Raw genomic sequence first — 18,970 nt, 5'->3', positions numbered from 1 at the left:
GCCATTTCCAAAAACTCGCAAGCTTTACGTTGGAATCCAACATCCGACAAACTCCCCGCCATCAGTTCGACAGGCTCTGGCCTGGTTTAGGAACTATTTCCATCACTTCGCTTGTGATTCGCGCACTGTCCTGGCAATTGACATACAGCTCCCGCCACATAGCAGATATTTTTGTTGGCTTTTTGCTCCCAGTCGGTCCACGGTTTGGATTAATTGTTCGGCCCACGCCGACGACACAGGGGTTACATCATCTTGCGCCAGCTACTCCGTACACGAGGCGTAAAGCACGAGCACGAGCACGAGCACAGGGCCAATTGCCGCTCGAGGCGAGCCGACTCAATCTGCTGGATGCACTATTCTACATCAAGAGTCCCTTCGCGGAGCATTCTGGAGCCCTTTGGCGAGGTGAGGTGCTGCACAGCTTGAGCTCAACCAACACCCGCATCACAGCCCTCTGAGGCTGGATTGAGCAGAGCCAGTCTCAGCCAGCAGAGCATACCAAGAACAAAACGCCTGGAGGGAAAGAAGCCCTTGCTGAAGCATTGGACGTACTATTGCGTTGTGTGTAAGTACAATCTCGCGTCTGCTACAGTAGCATATTCCCTTCGGCCAGACACTGCAAAAGTCGTGGGCCGCTCCTCATCTCAACGGCTGCATGTGCTTGATTGACCATTGCCCGTCATCAGCATCAGCATCAGCAGCGGCATCAGCAGCAGCATCGCATCGAGGCAGAAAATCATCACTAACAACAGCTTGCATTCTCCAGAATCACCACTCGGCCGACAGCCTGAGCCCCGACCATTCATGACCATTCATCGGGGGTTATTTTTAATCACAGCCTGATCCCCCCGGCCAAGGCAAGGTTATCCACCACATGCTGCATCTCTGCCATCAGCATTGAGCGGCATCCGCATTTTCATTGGTGGCTGCCACACCCTTTTCCCGGCCCAGCTGTCTAAACCCGACCCGTCGTTCGAGTTTAACCACTGTCTTTTTTTTCGTGGCACCTATTATTCCCTATCCGACCCCAGTGCCCAGTCATTCAGTGCGTGGTGCCCAGCAGCCAAGCAGCCCAACGAGCGAGGGAGCGGTTCAGCGATTGTCAGATTCCCCCGATCGAGACCTTAATTCCACCCCGTCACTGTCACTCGGGACTAGTCGGCCATCATCACACGACTCCGTTACTCCGTTACACGGGGGTGCCAGGGCCGCCCGAAAAATCTCAGCCTCTTCCCTTAATCCCCAAGGCGCTGACCGGCACCTGATTTGCTTTATTTTGTCGCGACCCATTTCGGCCGGATAGAGGCCAGCGAGGCAGTCGCCATCATGAACGAGACCACTGGGCGGGCCGGCATCATTCGCGCTCGTGATGATGCTTCCAGTGTGGACAAGCTGGTAAGTCGCCCTTTTGCCTGTAGTACTTTTCCGGGCTCTCCCTACTCTTCCTTTTTCGCTTGTATCGGACGGCACCAAGATCATCGCCATCGGCATCACCGTCATCATGACCAAGCACACACGCCCCTAGCCACCCGTCCACACCATGCCCATTGTTACCGAGGAGTGCCTGTTGCTCCCTCGCTTCCAGAAAGGGCCATTGCTATCGAATGCCCAGATGCTGGCCATGGGCAGTGCCACATTTTCAGCTTCATGACCGCATACACTGGCGACAACCTTGCGCTGACATTTGATTCTGCTGTGCTCCCCTCTCTAGGTTCATTCGGTGCTTGACGATGTGCTCTACAATGTCATTTCCGATTTAGTCATGAAGACGCATCGCGAAGAAAAGACTGCAAAAGCAACAACAGCAGCAATTCAAGTCGAAAAGGCAGCTTCCGACGCTTCAGATAGCTCTTCACCCGATTCGAGACCCGACATTCGAGTCGAAACTGATTCTGCCGTCTACGAGGAAGGCAGAGTTCTACTCAAGGGCAACCCGCTCCAGACCATACAGGATATCCTTTGCCCCAAGTGTCATTTACCCCGGTTATTACACCCGACGGATGGCAAAGGCGCGCAAAAGCCCGACCCGGCCGTCATCTACTGCAAGAAACACCCATACATTGACAAACCCGGATGCGACATCTACGGTCAAAGCTGGGTAGCGCCCGGCCCAGGACGAGGCAAGAAGAAGAAGGACGTAGAGAAGAAAGAAGATGGCACTCCAGAGCAGCGACCGCCGAATGTGCTTTCATTTCCGTCCGCCACGTGCAGTAAATGCAAGCGCTGTATTCTCGTCACCCGGCTGAATAACCACATGGGCTCGTGTATTGGCAACAGCGGCCGAAACGCCAGCCGGGCTGCAGCCCAGAAGCTCAATGGCAATTCCCAAAACGATTCCACTCCTCCATCATCACAAAAGGCGACACCAGCCCCTGGCTCTCGCGCTGCTAGCCCCAGGAAACGAGACGCCAGCGAGGAGAATGAAGACTCTGACGCGAGCCATCAAAAGAAGAAGTTGAAGGCTACCCCTAACCTGACCAAAAAGGTCATTATCAAGACGAAGCCAACACTTAAAAAGGAGAAGTCCAAGGGATCGTCCCAATTGAGTCAGGAGCACAAATTGGAGAACTCGTCCCCGGCTTCCACCAACGGCAAGGGGACGCCAAAACCAGCCAAAAATGGGAGTCCAGTGAAGAAGATCAAAGCCTCCAAACCGATTCAAACATCGCCATTGCCGAAGAGAGATATTGATGGCATGTCTGAAATATCAGATACAATGTCATCACCGCCAGGAAAGTAGATGGCGGTGAAGCGGCTTGGCTACACCATTCACGCCAAGTCGGTCCTGCACAACACGCCTTGCTGTAAACTTGCAAACGATAACGTCCTTGACAAGACACATGCCACATACCCGGTGGACGGATAGCTTGGCCACGAATGGCCATCACGCTTGGATACAAAACAATCACATGGATATAGAAAAACCATCTCTTCGTCGTTCTTGATGCCCGAGGGGGCAGTGGAGAATTACTTTTGTATTATTTTCAGAACCCTACTGCATCAGGCGAGCGGCCGGAACTTTGGCTACGGGCCTGGGGGATATTCTTAGCATTCACGGACAGCAATTGGTCCATGGCGTTGGGTGTCTTTTACAGTTTTGCGTCTGGCAGATTTGAGTTGCTTAAATATAAAATGGGTTGGGGATGAATAGAGCTCACACTTCTATTCTCTAATTATGCGAAATATTGTCATATTTAATCAAACCGTGAAACCCCTGTGCGACTCCAAACTCCATTGTTCCCCGAATACCACAGTCAATGTACTTTCCAATTACTTCTTCATCACCCAAATTAGAAATGGCCCAACTCGTCATCCTCTTCATCCAGTAACCTCCCCTAAACGATTTGGACCTCGTCCAGCGGCCGGTCCTGTGCCCCGGCCCTCACCGTTCGCACTCTCTTCACGACACCCATGCCCCCCTTGGCCCTGCCAAAGATGGCGTGCTTCCCACCCAACCACGGCGTGGGGTGCGAGCGTAAGGAGGAACCGAGAACAACCAGTATTTGGCTGAGCTTTGGCTATGCTTAGCAGACACAGCGCGGTGATTAGGGCGGTGAATTTCCTACAGATTTCGGGGGCGTGAAGTTGTGTACAGCTAGAGTACAGGGGATGACGAGGTTGTCGATTTGGAGTGCATGCAGCTGCAGAGTGAGCCCGCCGAGCAATTCACGCCCCGGCGGCGGCAGGGGTGCTATCAATAGATTGGTTCATGTCTGGTTGGTTTGGGTACGGAGTAGTGGCTTAAGGCCCTGTGGCTTTCACCATATATGCAGCACTGAGGACTTGACTGATTGTGCCGGCAGTGAAGATGGATTGAACTGCCAGGCGGCGCGTGGGCCTGAGCATTGAATGCACCAATGTCAGCAAGAGCAAACCCTAGGTGTCAAACTTGGACCGAACACATCACCACATGCACGGCCCCCGTCTCTGGCTTGCCTTTACGATCAGAGCGCAGCCACACCCGCTGTCTTTTACGATATCAATTCTTCAAATCCCATAGGTGTTCTATCATTCTGCGTTCGGAGCAGCAGACAATGGACTAGCCAACCAGCGGCATCGAGACGACCATTTTACGCACCTCACATTGCTCGGTGCTTCAAAGTTGATAGCAAACAGCACCATCACCATGGCATCAAACACAACAACAGCCTTAGCAGGCCCCCTCGACACCCTCAACACTACTGCCAACGTCACAACAGCGTCCACATCACCACTCGCATTCCTCCAAGACCTCGACTTTGTGGTCCTCGAACTCAAACTCGTCGTGTCCGCCTTGGGAATCATCTATCTAGGTTCTCATGCTGCCATCCGCCGTCCCCCATCCGCCACACCCCCCAAAAAGAAGCATCCCGGCCAAAAGTCAGACGATGATGACCGCTTCTCACAAGGGCTTGAACCCTCTGACGCAATCATGTTTCCTGTCATGGCGGGCATTGTGCTTGTCGGGCTGTACTATCTCATTCAATGGCTTAAGGACCCAGCCATCTTAAACAAGATACTGAGGTACTACATGACCGCGGCGTCAATGGCTAGTATTCTGACCCTTTACGCACACGGCATGGACCTAGTCACTTCCTTCGTATTTCCGAGTTATTGGCGCGGAAGGAATGGGTCCCTCCGTCGAGTTGACCAGCGCCGCAAAACGGTCCACGTATGCGATGACTTTGGAAACGCCGGCGCTGTGACGGAAAAGAATCCATTGCCTGGCATTTTCAGTGTGTTTTCTGTTACGGAGAGAGCACGGAAGGCGGTCTGGGAGCTCAGAGGTCTGCTCACCAGGCACTGGACGATAAAGCTGTTTATTCATGGGGTGGGAGAGGAGGCGACCAAGATTCGATTTTCGCACATGATGGCCCTGTTTTTGTCGTTGGCCACGGCGCTGGTGTACTTTTCGACGAATTCCACCTTTTTGTCAAATATGCTCGGGTATGGCATGTGTTATGGGAGTTTTCTTCTCCTCTCACCGACGGATTTTTTGACGGGCAGCCTGGTGCTGTGGGGGCTGTTTTTTTATGATGTTGTCATGGTGTTTTATACGTGAGTGCTTGCTGATCGGACCCCTTGTTCATTGACTCAAGCTAACAGCCAGAAGCCCTTATATGATCACCGTTGCCACAACCCTCGAGGTTCCTATCAAACTCACGTTCGAGGTCGCATCGCGCAAGAGCATCCTTGGTCTTGGAGACATTGTTATCCCCGGCATGGTCATCGCCTGGGCACTTCGTCTCGACCTCTGGCTACACTACGTCCGCAAAATCAAGTATGAGCCAACTGACCTGACTATTGTCACAAAAGACGACTCCTCTGGAGAAATCGTCCGTCGTAGCGAAACCAAGCACAAAGAAGTCAAGGCTCGTTATGTCGACGTCAAGAACAAATGGGGTGAAGGTCTCTGGACTCGCGAGAACTTTTTCCTCTCAAGTCCATCAGAATTGCCGGTTGAGTTGGCAGGCGCTCGATTCCCCAAGACATACTTCTACGCTTCCATGGTAGGATACACGCTCGGCATGGCGGTAACGCTAACTATGCTGTTGGTTTTTAAGCACGGACAGCCGGCGCTATTGTATCTCGTTCCGGGTGTTTTGGGGTCGATGGTGATTACGGCCCTGGCCAGAGGGGAATGGAAGGATATGTGCAAGTATACGGAGGATGGAAGCCTGGATACCGTGGATGTGGTTGTTGATTTGGACGGGGAGGGGAATGCTATCACGACGATAGGATTGTTGGAGGATGGCATCGTGGACACGACCAAGGACAAGAAGGGGGACGAGTGTGAGAAGAAGGTTGCGGAGGCAAGCTCGAAGGAGGGCGCAGCGAAAACTGGGCACAAGGTTTTTTTGCTGTCCATAGAAGCACCGCCGGAGGATGAGGAGGAGTAATGGTGGATTAGACGGCGTTTCGCAGTGTATTGATTGGGAATAGACATTTCTTCATCTCGATATTGCGCCTTGTGTTTGAGGGTATAACCTGCATTTTGGATTATACTGTTGCAAGACGAGCAGTCGCCAAGGGATGGTGTGTGGCATATCGAGACGAATATGCTAACTTAGGGACCAAGTGATGCATGCAATAGGAGCTCGTCCCAGATCCCATTCCAGATACTCACTCCAACGATGATGGCACTGTCACTCATCTCTAGCCCTGCATCTTAGCGCCGAGGCACCAGACGCAGGAAAGTGGTGCGTCTGACCTGAATAATGGCCGCCGTCGACATCTCTCTATTCAATGTCGGTCATTTGATGCCACTCAGCGGGCCTTGGAACGATTCTCAGCATTCGCATCATTTAGTTTGATGCCCTATAGCTGCCACCGTGGCGTTCTGGGTCGTGTTGTCATCTCTTCTGTACGTCGCCTCGCTGGCCAACAGACTACAGTGCCTATCCCGCTCTCCGAATCATTTGCGAGACGATAAGTCAGCCTAGTTTTCGGCTTTTCGTGTTGTCTCCAACACCCGTTTGAGAGGGCAGCTTGATGAGCGGTGCATTGAGGATACTACAGCGGGGGAAAGGCCACTTCTGACTACCATGATGGCAGGGATAACTGGGTTTTCGTAATTGAGTCGGCGGATTGACGTGTTGAATTGGCACAAGGGTGAACTCGCCACGACTCTCTATGTGTCCTGGTGTATCGACGGATTGTACACTTGGCTGAATCGTAGGGTCGACTGAAAGACTCGTGGCTGAGTGCAAAGCTGGAATCATTTTTCTAGTTCAACATGCACCTGACTGGCCTTAACATGTACACGTGTCACATTACAAATGATAAGATTCAAGAGAGCTCCAGCTCTGTGAATAAGATGCGGCCATGAACAGTGCGTAATTTTGGAAGCATAGTTGCGAAATGTTGTTATACTATTAGCTGTTTGTTGTGTGCAAACTCGGGCATGGATCTAACACCATGTGTAAAACTGAGGCGAAACCAATGCTGCCTCGCGTTCATTCTTCTCATGTAACCGAACACATGGAATGTCGTCAAACCGTTCCTTAAAAATAACTTGAACGCCAGCTCCCAGTCGGTCGGCAAGCAAGCCTCCTGCTTCTGCGACTTGGGCTGTTGGTTCCCACATTACAACCTCTCTCAGACCGTGTGCGCATGCTTCTGCAACGGCCACATGGAGAATCTTTGCAATCGGTTCTTCCATGCCCTGAAGTCGAGCTGTGCCAATTTGACCGATAAAGAGCTTGCGTGAACGATAGTCGTGAACCCACCAAGCCCACGCCGTTATGCCTCTCATGTTTTGGTATAAAACTCCATTCATAGCCGTCTTCTCCTGGGACTTGGTAGATCCTAAATGCCGTCTTAATATCAATGATCTCACAAAATGCCATTTCAAAACATCATTTGTGCCCAAGACCTGTGCAAACGTTTTCTGGGTAACTCGAAGAGCCGAGAGCTGAAGCTTTGCTGTGTTGACCTCCTGAAGACAGAGCTCGGCGAGGTCTTCCGGTGAGAGTTGCCTCACTTCCTCATCGTCTGGCGGCTTTACCATATGCTTACTGCCATAGCTTATGCGTTGTTGGTGCGCGGTCTGAGGCTTCTAACCCAGTCTGTCGTATAGTTCGGTATTCACGCCGCTGTAAATAATGCTGAACCCTACGCGCTCCTTTTCCATGCCGTCCAGCGCCTCTTTCACCTTGGTCAGCAACCTGGTTGCCATCCCATTCCTTCTAAATTCTGAATGCGTAAATATGTCGGTGATTACGGCTGCCTTGACAGGCTCCATACCCCTTCCGCTGTTCACGATTGCCTCTCGCAGGTACACGCTGCAGCTAGACATGATGGTGTCCGGGTCAGATGGCTTGAACAGGACCCAATATTGCGTGGTTGCCACATTGTCAGCGCTTTTAGCTAGCTGATTCTGCATGTGCAGATACTGCGGAAGGGATAGCGGTGCTGCCCACATTTGGCTGGTGTTTTCGAAATGACGTGTTCTCTGTTTTGGGGTTGCTCTGGCGCACACCAGATCTTCGCCGGCTGCATCAGTCGATGCTTCCGTAGCCATAATGCAAATCAAGCAACGATAGAACCTATGAGTCAGGAAGATACGGAGAGCCTCGTTCACGATACGAATTTGCTTTGGAAGATCAAGTAAGAACCGGGTATGCTTCAGCAGTATTGTAGGAGATAAAATGGGAGAGAGCAAGTCTTCAACGACCAAGTGTGCGGGATCGGAGTTGGTTCGGTTCGTATATAGATTACCGGGAAGAATCAAGGCGGCGAAAATGCCCAGGTAGTTGCGTCGAGAAAACCAAACGGCCTAATTCTGGCAGGTGCATACCGTGATTTTCCATATTGCACATTGCATACCGCGTAGTGCAATTTGGCAAGTGCTTTGGAATCGACCACCCCAGGTGGCAGTCTAAGTGAGTGCTCACTGCTCGCCTTGCTTCCGTCTACCACGCCTCGCAGTGGATGGATTCTTTCGGCTCGAATGTTTCAACTACTAGTAGTAGTACCTGCCGTACCCGCCTGCCTGGGTGCCTGGTTGCCTGGGCCGGTATATGTTGTACGTACGTAGGTACCGTGGTTTGGAACCAGGCCCTTGCAAGATATCCTACGGCACTTGCGGTCCGTGAGGTACCAAGTACCTACCTAGGTAGGTACTTACTGGTAAACATGGAGAATCCACCTCTGTCATTATTCCACAATCACATTGTCCAAGTACACACGAGAGTTCTTCTTGATCAGACTCTGTTACAATATGTATACTCTCGTCCGCCTTGGCCGCAGTTTTTCGATATCAAAAGCGCCCGTCTTTCCTCATCTGGATACAAGTGCCGACCGAGCTCGGGGTCGGTGGGATTAACCTTAAGTGGTCTGTTTTCAGTTCCACGGCGACTTGGCAACGTTACTGCGAACGCCGAGGTTGGAGTATTACGGAGTGGCAGGGATGGAAACTATTGACCACACCAAAAAAAAAAAAAAAAAAGGACGGCAGCTGATCTCAGCCCATACAAGATGCTACCATTCGTCACTTCCACCAGGTACGTTTTCAGTGAACCAGACTGTTGGGAGGGACGCAAGCCCGCCAACACTTCTTCATGCACGACCCTGACCTTACAGGACCCGAATTCCCACCCTCTTCAACCCTGGCCAGAGTTGCACTTACAGGGTCTATGTACAAGGTTCATGTGAATATGTATGGGTAGTATAAATAATTAATTGCTGGTCAGTGTGCTTTCGATCAGATCTGTGGATCTGTTAACCGCCATCCCAAAGACCAGGTTGACAAGCAGCCTCTTCCTCACATGATGTGTCATTGCTCATTCGCCGTTGGCCGCCCGCATGGTTCCAGACGTGTCGCGTCGTACAACGCTAGCATTGTTCAGCATTGGCTCTCGGCTCTTTGGCAAATTCGAGAATACCATTATAAAACCGTTACTGCAAACACTCCTCCGCCTTCTGCATGCTTGGGTCATACATGACACAACGTCATGCTGAGATGTCTCATACGCCTTGCACTTGACGAATCCTGGTAACCGTGCTGGCGGCAAGGTCCCTTCCGGAGGACGAAATCACATGAGGTGTCGAAATAGTTTGGATACCGAGTTAAATAATCTGATAAAACAACAGTCACGGAGACCAAGGTCAGAAACCTGGCGTCTGCTCCCATTTCTCTCGTAAGGCTCGAAGCCAAACTTTCGGCTTTTTTACGTCAGCACACCAGGCATAGTCTCGTCGTCAAGATGGCACTGTTCTTAGCAAGAGAAAAGTCTGCCCCAAGCCAACACGGCCCGATCTCACGCTGAGGTCGTAGGACTGCTTCTAGTCCTTCACCGCCCCAACACAGTCCCCCTTTTCGCAAAGGACTTGGCAAGCAAAGCTGGGCATCTGTATGGAATTCTCACTCTTATCCGTGACGTGTTTCCTCCGAAAATTTGCGGCAACCCTGCTCATATCACATTTTCATCTGAAGATATTACAAAGACCTGGGATGGACCCACACACCATCTCGCCAATATTGCCCGCCGACAAAAGTACATACGACCTGCTGGCAGAGACGAAGTTTTTGCGCCTCAGGACCTTCATCTAAACTCTCGCGAAGCGAATGTTGAAGCCTGGAGACGGCCAGGGCCGCACGGTATATCTCAAATGGACGCTTGGCCAGCATGATACAGAGTGGTTATCTGAACAGGTTTGCGGCCAAGCATGACGACACATTCCCCCGTAAGGGCATTTTGCCGTAAAGATGATGAGTCAATAAAAAGCCTGACCAAAACTTCAGCCACCGGCCCCCCCTTTGCAACGGCATTACCAGGTCGAAGCGAAAACAAAACATTATACTACTACTAGTAGTACTACTAGTTTCTTGCAGCGCTAATATGTTCGCAGTCCCGTGGCCTGACAATTCGAACAACGTCATTCTACCAGTCTGTCCCAGTAACCGCTGCAAGTCAATATCATCACACAGTTACACCATCTTTGTTTCCCTCCTGTAATACGCCAAAGGGCCCGCGTTTCACCAGGCTATTCCCCTTTTCCCATTCTCCACGTTACCGTGAGTTTGTATGTACCTCAAGCCCTAACCCAGTGGTTACGCCACCAATTAGAGCGGCTGGTTGGTTGGGGGGGGTTTTTTTTGTAGGAGTTTCCAATACTGGTTGGAGCTGTAATTAGGTTAGTATTAACATGCAACTCGGACCGCCTGCAAAGCACATTGTACTACAGGTGTCTTACAAGACTGGACATTCAACCACTTATCGATTAGTAAACAGAGTATCGGTTAAATGTAGCGACTGGGCAAGTGTCCCGATCGATAGCCAACTCTAGGCTCATGCAGATCTGAACGTAATACATCAATATTATAGTGAGTTGGTGGGTGGGCGGATTTACCAGTAAGGTTCCCAGCTGAACTACCCCATACCGACTCCCAAGAATTGTTCACTGCCGGCATGGTTTTAGTGGGCCAATATGTGTTAGACTTTCAGCGAGTGAGGACTGCATTCACCTGCGCCGGCGAAGGCACGTAGCCTATAGGTCATGTGGCACAGAAATGGAGTCGTTCAATTTAACCTTTTCCCAATCCCATCATAGCTTTGCCGGTTTCCTTGATCTTTCCTACATTTCGAACAGCATGTGCTAGCACACTAACGCCCTCCAATCTATATACCTGTTACTCCGATTTCCCATTGCGCCGTACCGTGTATTTGCTGTGCCAAAATTAAAATAGTATGTATGATGAGTCTGCAACCGTTAACTCTTAGCGTGAAAGACCCTTGCCCTAGGATATGATATCTCTAGCCCCTGACCAAGTCGGTAATTCAGCTCGACATGAAACATGCCTTCCCAAGCGAAGAAGGCTAAATTTGCCTGATCGGCCCAACTCCGATCCATCTGGCGGGGCCAAATATAGTTTCCAAAGAAAAATAAAGGAGAAGGGGAACAGAGGGGAAACGAAGAGAAAAGGGGAAAATAGACAGAAAAAAACTTCGGTCCAATTGTGTACAGCGGTTGGCAGAAGCCCAAAGGGGGGGATGATTGAAGCAGAGCCTGAGTTCGTTTGACGTTGGCGAGAAGGAGCCGTCACGGCGCGTTCCGCGCCAAATACATTATAATCCATCGTCGTTGACCGGCTGCGAACCCTGACTGCAATGATGAAGACGAAGAATTCTGAGCCCAGTAAAGGAACTGGAGAATTGTGAGAAAGAAAACCCAGTATTGTACCGTTTGCCTTGCCCAGAAGGCGACGTCTCGCCATCTTACACTCGCATTAATGCCATTCTAAAATCCGGTAGAAGTCGCGCGGCAACTTCACAAGTCAATATGCTATACTCACTCAGTGAGCATCGCATGGCGTGCCACAATAGCCGCAATTCCTGCCAGGAATAACCCACACTTCCTTTCCCTTAAGAGCGCAAGTTGGGCATCTGGTACCAGGAATCTACCTCAATAGTTAGCCATATGCTTTCCTATACCATAGAAAATATTCTAGCCGCCAGTCTACACGAACCTGAGCTCCGTAGCTGATGATGTCATCGATATCAACAGGGTCTGGTGTAGCAGTGCGATTGATGATGACATTCCAGCCCAGGGAAATCGATGAAGGAGTGGACTCGTCACCGCGAAGGGGATTGCTATGCAGGACCATTTTGCGAAGCAGTTAAGGGATGGCAGCAAGAGGACACTTTGTATAAAGTCAGATGAGGTCGTGTGATAGGTTGAAACGATTAGGTCAGGATTGCACAATGTTGGTCAACAAAGTCGAGAAGGTCGAAGTGGGTTCGGAATATTGCGTTCCCTTGATAGTACCTCTGGTGGATGGATGAAGATTTTGGAAAAGGCGCGGTAACCGTGAATATTTATAGTTTTTTCAGGTCACGAATATGATATGAATGAAGAGAAAACAAGGTTGACGAGTGAGTAACAAGGTAGGGGTGTAAGTGAATAACTCCGATGCACAGTCGATGATCAGGGAACTGAGTAAAGCGGGAATGGGCGGAAACAACCATTCTGGTTACCGGGCTAAAGCTGTGTCAGTGCTGTGTGCTAATATGAACTTAGACTGGTTCTGACATCTGGTGATCGATAGGCGGACTGGTGCTGGACGGGAAAACCATGAGCAGACCTGTCATATCAAGTCTGAGACGCTGGAAGACGCTGCCACTGTTCGGCCATCGGGGGCGCTGGGGGCGTGTACGGGCCGGAAGAGAGTGGCATTGGTGGCACCTCTCGCCCTTGAAAAACATTTGCGGAGCAACATGGGCCGTCCTGGATGGAGAGACATGGGAGGGGCGTATCCTGGGGACGGAGGAGGAGTGTATTCTCGGTTGGTTTTCGGTTGGCTTGTCCGGGAGAAAGGTGAGTCGTCTTCAATCTTGCAGGAGCCGTGAGCCCGACTACCGGATAAGCTAGCTGGGGCTAATGGGGATGTCTTGTTGGTTGTGGCGGGCATGTCAGTGTCGATGTCCGCCAATTGGTTCATCGTGGACAAGATGTTCATCATCAAACGACGGTGGTGACGCAAAACGCAGAACGCTGTCGACTGGGTGCTTGGGTGCTGGATTTGCAAACGCAGGTCTAGAGACCTGCAGACCACCGCAGACTGGAGGGACCAGGGTGCGGTGCCTGTGCATTTGCTGTTGCAGCCCCCATCAATTGATCATTGGTCCTTATTAGCTCGATATGGCTGGACTGTCAATGCTAGCCACATCGGTTGAGCCTATGGAACTGTCTTCCTAACTTTCCGGACCAACTGGTTGGGTGACGGGGGCACAAGGCTAAGCAGGGATGCCACAGCGATGCCACAGCAGGCCAGGATGCGATATGTTGGAGACTTTGCTTTTGGAGCCCCAAAGCCGAGCGGCTAGCATGATGACGAGTTAGGGATCGAGACCTATTGGGATTTTCTTCTATTCTCAGTATGAGTATCGATACGATGGACTGAACTCGACGGGACCAAAGTTTGACGATCCGACGGGGGCGCAACGAGGATAGTTGGACAGGTTTTGGCTTCTGGGTGACGCGCAATTCTCATGCATGTCTGGAGGGGAGAAACACCCCGGATGTGGCGCCGGGGTTTGCGCAACAGAAGAAACGTACGATATGGTATTTGTTTTTTTTCTCCATACTAGGATTGCGAAATCCCATTGCATTTGTGCTTCACCCTTCCTGCCATCTGCAATGGACACCTGCCTTGCCGACCGACAGCCACCCCTGGCTGGCTGGTGCATGAGGCAGGCGCCGCCCGAGCGTAACTTTTTAGGGAGGTACCAGGCATTGAGCAGTTGGTCGGTAGCATGCGAAAGTTCTTACATGCGACGTCCATGCAAGAAGCAAGACCGGAGGCGGTGGTTGCTGTTTCCAGTCGCGTCAGGGCAGTTCTGTGCGGCAATGCAGACTTAGCCTGGCAACACTTTGGCACTTGCACGGAATAACGGTCAATGTAGACCCGATACCTACAGGTATAAAGTAGGTACAGTACAGAGTACTAGGCGCCTAATACTAGTACTTCGTAGGTAACCCTGTGCCTTGCAACGAAGATGATCTTTTTCTTCAGAGTGGATGTCTCTTAGTCTATTTTTAGTTCCAATCTTCATCAACGCAGAGGCTGTCTTTTAAAGCTGACAGACTAGTGACCTTGCTACACTGCCAAAGCAACCGCTCAGTGCACCATGGCTGGCAGAATGCTTTACCGTCAGACGAAGTCGAAGCATGTGCGGAGTACTCCGTACAATACTTACAGATTACTCCATAGCGTTGACAGCACGCTTCCGTGATAGCTAACCTCGCGAACGTCGCCAAGCCAGTGGGGTCCCTGTTCTGTTGCTTCGTGCTTTCCCCAAACCCCCAGTCCTGTCATACCAACATCTACCCCACCGACGTTGGAAGGAAGGCGAAAGAAGGAATGAGATGTCGTGTTTCCTCACGAGCAACAAACGACTCCACGCTGCTCCCCATCTGCATAGGCCGTTTTTTGACCATTAGTCTCCTTTCCTTTCCATTACAAGGCCAAAAGCGAGAGAAAGAAATGGCACCAGACAGGACCTGATGCTTTTTTCAGCTTCAGGGGTGTGGCGCCGATGGCTTCCACACTAGGCTTCACGATTGCCTGCCGTCGGCTTGCCGCTAAGTTGTGGTTCTCTGACTGGCATGCAAGCCTGTTTCGAATATCGAAAAATTATCGAACGCTTCTTTTTGGCTGAGGTGCTCTGCGATGGGATGCACCAACCTCGGGTGCGCCTTTCGGGAGACTCCATGGCATGGTATGTACAAAATAGGGAGTCCGGACTCGAAAAGTCTCCTATTCTCTCTATCGAGTACTCGTAATACCACACAGAGACACCAATTCTCGTCACTAACATGTAACCCGGTAGTTTTGTGAAGTTCATTTACCAGTCAGAGTGGTTCGCCGTGTTCAATGTATCGAAGGAGCCACGGACTGGGGCATGGCAAGAACCTGGCATTATTATGCCCATCAAAGGTCCATATGTGATGCACGGTGTCAATTTAATCTGCACATTGGCCGTTTCTGGATCTGTGCTCTTGATTAATCTCGATTACCGGTGCGTTTTTGCTGTCAAAATACAGCTTCCGAGACACTTAGTCCGCTTGGACAGATTCATGACGTTTGCAACGAACCCGTGCCGCTCGCCAGCACTGCCGTACAATGTCTGACAGGCTCTTCGGCCTTACACACATTGAGATGCATTCGTTTTCGCCAATCCTAGGCCACAAACGATAACATATAATAGTCGATTTGGAAATTTGGATGCCATGTAACGTCGCTCGACAAAGACCAGTGGCACGCGAGCTACTACTCCGTCTGCGCTATACGGTTAGGGGCCTAAAGTCATCGCGATCCTGGTCAAAGAGTGCCGCCAACCTGTTGTCCAAGGATAGCACGATGTCGGCCCCGGAATGTCTTGTCAAACAGACGGCGAACCGGCGCAAATGCGAGGCCCATGCGGTGCATGCATAGCTGCATCACTTGGTACACCTGCATTAGTCCCAGGGCTGCATATCCCGTTTGCTGACGACAGCAAATCCCGAATGTTAATGGAATTTCTTCTCAGGAGAATGTCATTTCTTGTGAAGATAGGCCACCGTCGCTTTTGGTGGCCATATATCGACTTGCTGTCCGATTATGGTGCTCAGACACTGCTAACATTTGGCTATAAAGCGCCTCTATGTGTCGAAGCGGAATCCAGCCCCTTTACGAAAATATGAATACTCTACATGAGACTTTCAAGCAATAGATTCGTTAACTCGATTTTGATTTGGAGAACTCTGTGAAACCTGCAGAGAATAATATACCCACTCTTGGTGAGAATACACAGCATATCTTCGTGAAATGGCAATTGCAACCGGACTCAATGCCGTCAGTGCTCAAAATTGCCCTTGGTCCCAAATAGCCTGTCTGGCGTGTTATCATGCTAAACCCTGGTATGTGCAAACATGACACCCCTCCGCTCATACTACCTCTTGACATGTCCCCGACGCCACTATCGCGATCTTGGCTGGTGTTGCAGCTGGCCTTTGTCTTGCTCCTTCCGCATATACACGTTGTACAATCTACAAAAGCTTAAGCTAGACCAGGTTCGAACATTACGGTCCAACGAGAAATCCATAATTGATATTTTGACTTTTTTTTTTTTATAAAAAAAATTTTTTTTTTAAATTTTTTGCAACCAAATCCCTGTGCTAGTGTTTCTTTTTCTCCGACCGGGTATCCACAGCAGACGGGCCTGTAGGACTTGGTGCTGGCGACTCTTGACACGTTAAGCGTAGCGTATTTTGAGCCGACATGGAAGATGTTTATAGAAGTGTGGTTACTAGCTTACTAGTATTTGAGAACACGGCAACCCTGTGATTTTTTTGGGCAGTACGAAAGGAAAACACGGGGGTGAAAAATGTTTACGACAGTGCCGCCAAGTCATGACGCAGCCAATCTTCAAGGCATGGGCTAGTTCATCTAGTAATTCGTGTTTCTCAGCATCCGGAGAACGTTGACTATGGTAAGTAACAATATCGTGCTTGTGCCATTTTCTAGATTCGGCTCTTCCAGCACTGTGCACGCTCACGGATACAGACGATTGTGGTGAGCATGGCTCTTCCCGATATTCTAACAGCTCTATCAGCCAATCCTAACCTCCCGGTTGCATTATCAGAAGTAATACAACAACATGTCAACCACCCCGAAGAGAAATATGCATTCTGACAAGGCTCTTCAGTCGGGACAAGGCCACAGAAATGTCGGGCAACCAACCAATACAGCCATTTCCATGATGCGGAGAGTGGCGTCTGCCATCGATGTGGTGCAGAATCCGCGATTACATGCCGTCACGCATCTTAGCTCGATCGGAGGCGTCGCTAAATCCGCTGTTGCAACGTCGGAGCGTTTAGCTCTGCGGTCCTAGTTGAGATGTTGTCGTTCACTTAGCTCGCTCCCAGCAGACTGGGAAGCCTCTGACATCCGTAGCAGGAGAGGCAAGTGGGCTTTTTTTCTGTCACAATACCGTGTCAGACGCACTCTAGTGCTGTCCTAGTTCCTCCACTATCTCAAGTATGGAAGATCCATATATGACGATTGGCGGGTTGAGTTACACGTCATTTTCGTTGACAGGCGATTACGATAATGGCGAACGGCTCGAGATGAACTACAAACCCAGACCGATCGAGAAGCAAGGATTCTGGCTCCCAAGGGTCACATCTGGCCTCGTGAAGCTATGATTGAAAAAGGCCGAAAGTATTCGGTCACTTGGAGCACAGACGCCGCCCCTGTCCGTTATCTTTCTCTTTGTTGGAATAAGAGCGGAATGCATACTCTTCCTTGGATTGAAAACACTCAGTTATCTACTAAATGAGATGTTCGACGTATCGTCTCATTTTCAGTCACCTGGCTGCCAATTTGACTATAATGTAAACGGCAGGACGTCCTTGTTTGAAGAGGATTGGTCAACTCTCATATGAGCCGGAGAATACCACTAATGGCATGGACATATGATCAATTATGACTTGAATTCGTGCGCTGATTTTGCCCGAGGGCCACGTCGAGCAGATGCATGCATGATCGAACTTGGTTGTTTGATCATTCAACATTCAACCGCGTCTTGTGAGAAATGAGCAGATGAAACACTGGAAGTCGGTCGATTGGTCCGCCAACAGTACGGCTCGTCACGTCTACGTTTCCCATCAAGCGAGCATTCTCCCGCACAAAGACGATGAGTCCGTTTGAGGAGCAATTGGTCACACAAAACCACCGGAGCTCACATGGGTGAGGCCGCATGCTGGGCACCAATGTTTTGGAAAATGTAACGATGGGGGTGGGCGTGTCTGCAAGGTTTGCAAGATGACCTGTCACATTCAGAGGCCTCAGGCCCACCCCTCTGATGATGGCGCAAAAAATCCGGGCACAGCTCAACCGTTCCAAATGACGGGCGACGACGTGTGGTGTCTCTTGAAGACTCTACGACTGATTAAAAGAAGCAGAAACTGCTCTGTGGACGTGGACCCGGAACCGTGGTATGCCGGAATTCCTGTCTCAGTCTTCCATAAACCGACCGTCTATCTGCAAGGTGACCACGATGACAAGAAATAGCCGTGTTTGTGAACAAGTCCCTCGAGACTGCTCCGTACAGAGGAAACAGAATCAGCGGTCCAGAAGCCGGCTGAACTAGCACTTTGGGTTACTCAACAGTAAGATATCACTAAACACCCCAATGGTCCTGCTGCTGACAGATGCGCTTGCTCTGACTGTCAATCAATATACGACAAGTTGTACCCAGAAACCCTCCCATCATGGCATGGTCGAAATGAATCTCGGTTCTCTGACAGGACCAAAAGCGCATGCAATAAGTACTTGACAGTCGGAGTGGCATGGTTTGCCTCAATCTTCACATTAGCATTATTTTGTCGGTCCCATCAAGACTGCCCACCAGGCCTTCATGGGATAGAATAGGCGGCGGTGTAACCTTGGCATATGTATGTATGCTCCCCCTCCGGATCCAGCAAGACGGGAGCGAATCAACGATGGCTTTCTGGGAATTGGGTCATTACCCCGTGTTCGGATTGGAGGTGTTAGGTTTGTTGCACGTATGTATGTATATCTGGACTCTGGAGCATTCCTGGGGGGGCATCAAATTGCACCATCCAAATGTAATTTTTTCCCACGGTATGCTGGCCGTGGCCTCCATCCCTCATACCCTGTAAATAACTAACGAACTTTATGGTAGTATAGCAACTTGCCATCCGCGATACATTATCCCAAGTCAAACCATTGCTCAAAACAACGAAAAAGGAAGTGACCTAATATGTCTGTCGAGCCATGGCTAAACACTTGTTGTCCCATCTTGTCTCATACAGACTGAGAATCACAACGAACCACGCTGAGAGGGCAAAGAGTAGACATATTTCCCGCCGCCCGGCTGTCCTCGTCCCATCAGGGCATGGAACTAGGGACATTTCACCGCCAAATAGTCAGCGACAAGGCATGAACACAGTCACACACATAATCACTCGGTTCGAAAGAGAA

At 50.4% G+C, this 18,970-nt stretch overlaps 4 protein-coding genes across 4 annotated transcripts; 2 read left to right on the top strand and 2 right to left on the bottom strand.

Moving 5' to 3' along the window:
• Positions 1 to 1,326: 1,326 nt before the first annotated feature.
• G6M90_00g060230 (uncharacterized protein) lies at positions 1,327 to 2,740 on the top strand (the record flags this gene model as incomplete). Its single annotated transcript, XM_014689107.1, has 2 exons — positions 1,327 to 1,395; positions 1,712 to 2,740. The coding sequence occupies 2 exons, from the start codon at positions 1,327 to 1,329 to the stop codon at positions 2,738 to 2,740; spliced, it is 1,098 nt and encodes a 365-aa protein (XP_014544593.1).
• A 1,386-nt stretch (positions 2,741 to 4,126) lies between these two features.
• On the top strand, positions 4,127 to 5,879 carry SPP1 (Signal peptide peptidase 1; the record flags this gene model as incomplete). Its single annotated transcript, XM_066130695.1, has 2 exons — positions 4,127 to 5,037; positions 5,090 to 5,879. 2 exons carry the CDS (start codon positions 4,127 to 4,129, stop codon positions 5,877 to 5,879), a joined length of 1,701 nt encoding a protein of 566 aa, XP_065986766.1.
• A 1,010-nt stretch (positions 5,880 to 6,889) lies between these two features.
• Positions 6,890 to 8,002, bottom strand: G6M90_00g060210 (uncharacterized protein; the record flags this gene model as incomplete). Its single annotated transcript, XM_066130694.1, has 2 exons — positions 6,890 to 7,537; positions 7,598 to 8,002. The coding sequence occupies 2 exons, from the start codon at positions 8,000 to 8,002 to the stop codon at positions 6,890 to 6,892; spliced, it is 1,053 nt and encodes a 350-aa protein (XP_065986933.1).
• Positions 8,003 to 11,776: 3,774 nt separating this feature from the next.
• Positions 11,777 to 12,088, bottom strand: G6M90_00g060200 (uncharacterized protein; the record flags this gene model as incomplete). The annotated part of the gene is made up of 2 exons (XM_014689104.1): positions 11,777 to 11,881; positions 11,951 to 12,088. The coding sequence occupies 2 exons, from the start codon at positions 12,086 to 12,088 to the stop codon at positions 11,777 to 11,779; spliced, it is 243 nt and encodes an 80-aa protein (XP_014544590.1).
• Between the last annotated feature and the right edge of the window lie 6,882 nt (positions 12,089 to 18,970).

The sequence above is a fragment of the Metarhizium brunneum genome, chromosome 3 (assembly GCF_013426205.1).
Source record: "Metarhizium brunneum chromosome 3, complete sequence".
Taxonomy (NCBI): Eukaryota; Fungi; Ascomycota; class Sordariomycetes; order Hypocreales; family Clavicipitaceae; genus Metarhizium; species Metarhizium brunneum.
Note: the sequence above shows the minus strand (reverse complement) of the source record. Positions and strands in the feature narration are given on the sequence as shown.